Consider the following 3,172-nt stretch of genomic DNA (forward strand, 5'->3'; position numbering starts at 1 on the left):
TGGACGTTCTTCTCTCTGTCTCGTGATTAGCACAGCCATCTGAATGGTTTGGAAAGGCAACATTTCTTTCTGGGGGGTAATTAATGCATTGTGGTGATGTAGGCGATGGGGAAGGGTACATTCGAGGAGGATGGCGTAAGGAAAGAGTTGGAGACTTTGGAGGAGCACAGGAGGCTGATGGAGGAGAATCCAGAGATTCAATTGACCGAGAGAACCAAGAAACTGAGGCAGGCTTGCTTCAAGGCCAATTACAAGAGGCGGAGATTGTTGCATCACCCCTGCTTTTAGCTTAATATCATGCATCGACAGCGATCACATCTTTGGGTCATCCTTTTCTTAATGTCCTTTTGTCGTTTTTGGTTTTGGCGAAGGTTTGTCCTCAGATGGATTACCGAGTTAGCATACCGAATTGTACATTTTTGGCTACATACTAGACGTGATCGGAGAATCCCTCTTAATTGCATTGTCCATCACAACTCACATCTTCTTCGATTACCTATTTGCGATTCTTGATTGATTTTTTTTTTTTTTTGAATTGGAAGAAGATAAAGAAAGATATTGCCATGTTGTACTATTATTATCAGAATGCGTGACACAAATGGTGTTTCTTCTAATCTGATTACTGCGACGCACTGGTACGAAGTCGAAGATGACCGCCGACGGCTGGCTTCCTCCCACGAATGGTGTTGCACGTCGTCGATCGTTCTTGAGAACTTAAGCTCTGCGGTCCCTTCGCCATGGCAGCGGCACCACCAGCTTCAGGCTGCCATAAATGCTTGCCTAGAGTCAATGAAAAGGGGTCACGTGAAAGTAATGATCTCACGACTATATAAGATGATCTACGGAATAATAGGGGACTGTCGGAAAAACCACGCGGTGGGCTCACCGATGTCTCATTCCTAGAACAGTGGAAAAGATCAAGCCACTACGAATAAGCAAACAAATGGACAAGATGGAGGAAAGATTGGTTGGATATGGCTGCAAGCATGTCGAACATGGAACTGTGACCACAGACTGGAGACTCACCCATATGTGAGAGGTGGAAACGTTTGCGAGGCTTCTGTTCCTCCTCAGCCGTGTGATCCTTATCCTTCCCTCCTCCACATTCCCATCCTCCTCGTGCTCTCCACCATGCTTTTTGCGAGAAGGAGAAGAAGACATGGAAGGGCAAGTGACATCCTTCTCTTCCAACCCCTCCACGCTCATCTCCCAGGTTCCATCCCTCATCATCTTCCTCCCACTTTTTCTCCCCCGAAACCAAACCACTCCCTTCTTCTTACCTCCTACGGTAACAACAGTCCTTCCCTCTCCGAACGAAAAGGAGTAGCACGAGCCGAGTGGGACGGGACGGGTCGCATGCTCTGGGCCGTCGAGAGCCGTGGTGGGCGAAAGCGTTTTATTGGACTTGGCCTCTACCATCGCCGCCACCATTCTCGGGGGCAGGTCTAAACTCCGGGCGCCGCCGGGCATCATGCCATGCCCACCCGGAGTCGGCTGCTTCCTGGGCTTCCCCGGAGCTTCTTCCCACATGAAGGGCACGGATACCAGAACCCGGGGCGGCGGCGTCGCCGTGCCAAGTGGCTTCATCCGCTTGCCGGGGACCGAGTACAGGGAGAGCTTGGGAGGAGTGGTGCAGCTCGAATCCATGGCGGATCTGATGTCAACTTTCCCCCATGCCATGGATGATGCAAACTATGAAAGGCTATTAATACGGCGAGGCTGGCGGAGAGCGGGGACGAGAGAGGCTACGTAATATGAACGCTCCTCCTCACACCTCTCCATTTGCTACCGCTGCTGCGTCACGAGAAGAGCCGCGCCATGCAACCTTTCAGTTAAATTCCGCGTGCTCTTATGAATAACGGAACTATGGGCGAAGTCTTCCAAAAGTAACGTAACGCTTTTTGCCCACGTCGAACAAATCGTGCACGCCATTTCATCGAAGAGAGATCACGCAGTAATGTGATCCCGTTTCGGTATAAAATAGGTTTCTTTAGTAATAGAGTATATATTTTCGATTAATCATTGATATGTGACTGTTATGTGATGCTGAAGGAGAAAATAATTTTTTTTTAATTTATGACTAGAAAAATAATCATAAAATTTTTTTAACTAAAAAGATAATCACAAGCTTTTTTATTATCCTTTACGATCAAATATAAAATCTCATCTTTAATATAAAGGATTAATTTTTTTTTTTCGATTACTTGCATTTGCACTTGTACATCTCGAGTTACTAACTTAAGCATTGGAGAGACCAAGTTGAAAAATCTCTCCTGACCTTAGTCTTATTGCAAGTGGCACCTTAGGTACTCCGTATTTCCACCTCGAAAGAATCTCGGATAATCCTATGCATACGGGCTCGGATCATATCGGGTTGACTAAGATGTCAATGATATTTTCTCCTAACATTTTTATGCTAGAAGAAAGGTCCGATGTTGTAAGAATGTTTGCCTACCAACCCTCTCAACGAATTATCGAACGAGTATGCTCTGCCCCTGACTCATAGTACTTTCGCTTGAGGGGTGGCAACCGACTATTCCACATATGGATGCATCTATCTCGATAAAATATCGACATGATATTAGTGTATGTTCAACGACATGAGAGCAACCTTAAGTCACTTGCTCGTCCCTATTGAGGCGTTCCTAAACCTGATCCAATAGGTGCAGACACTAATGGGCATGATGTAAGCTGTTCCTCCACTCTTGCCCTAACTATTAGGAAAAGAGTCGGCACTAAGGGGGGGTGGGGTGGTGAATTAGTGCAGCGGATAAAAACGTCAGTTTCAAAAAATCCTTTCATACAATAAAACCGAACTCAGAAATGCTTAACTTTGAAAGCTAAGAGTGTATTGAAGGCAGTTTGCAGTTAATGTAAATTGTAAGAAGTAAATGCAAACCAGAGAACATGCCAATTTTATAGTGGTTCGGTCATCATGACCTACATCCACTCCGCCGATTCCTCTTCCATCGAGGCCACCGGCATTCACTATCGATCTTCCTTTATAGATGAAGATCAACCTCCTTCTTACACCCCTCTTCTCCTTTTCACAGGTTTATGAGTCAACCTTTACAAGCACACACTCCTCCTAAACAGAATTCTAAACTTAGACTATAGGAGGGGATTTTTCTAGTGATTGCAATAGCGTTTTCTCACTTTTAAATACTCTATG

The 3,172-nt window shown here is 45.6% G+C and overlaps 1 protein-coding gene across 1 annotated transcript; it reads right to left on the bottom strand.

Moving 5' to 3' along the window:
• Positions 1-546: 546 nt before the first annotated feature.
• On the bottom strand, positions 547-1,832 carry LOC135672450 (uncharacterized). The gene is made up of 2 exons (XM_065180932.1): positions 1,027-1,832; positions 547-780 (listed from the first exon to the last, which is right to left on the bottom strand). Exons 1-2 carry the CDS (start codon positions 1,678-1,680, stop codon positions 715-717), a joined length of 720 nt encoding a protein of 239 aa, XP_065037004.1. The 5' UTR covers positions 1,681-1,832; the 3' UTR covers positions 547-714.
• Positions 1,833-3,172: the final 1,340 nt, after the last annotated feature.

The sequence above is a fragment of the Musa acuminata genome, chromosome BXJ1-4 (assembly GCF_036884655.1).
Source record: "Musa acuminata AAA Group cultivar baxijiao chromosome BXJ1-4, Cavendish_Baxijiao_AAA, whole genome shotgun sequence".
Taxonomy (NCBI): domain Eukaryota; kingdom Viridiplantae; phylum Streptophyta; class Magnoliopsida; order Zingiberales; family Musaceae; genus Musa; species Musa acuminata.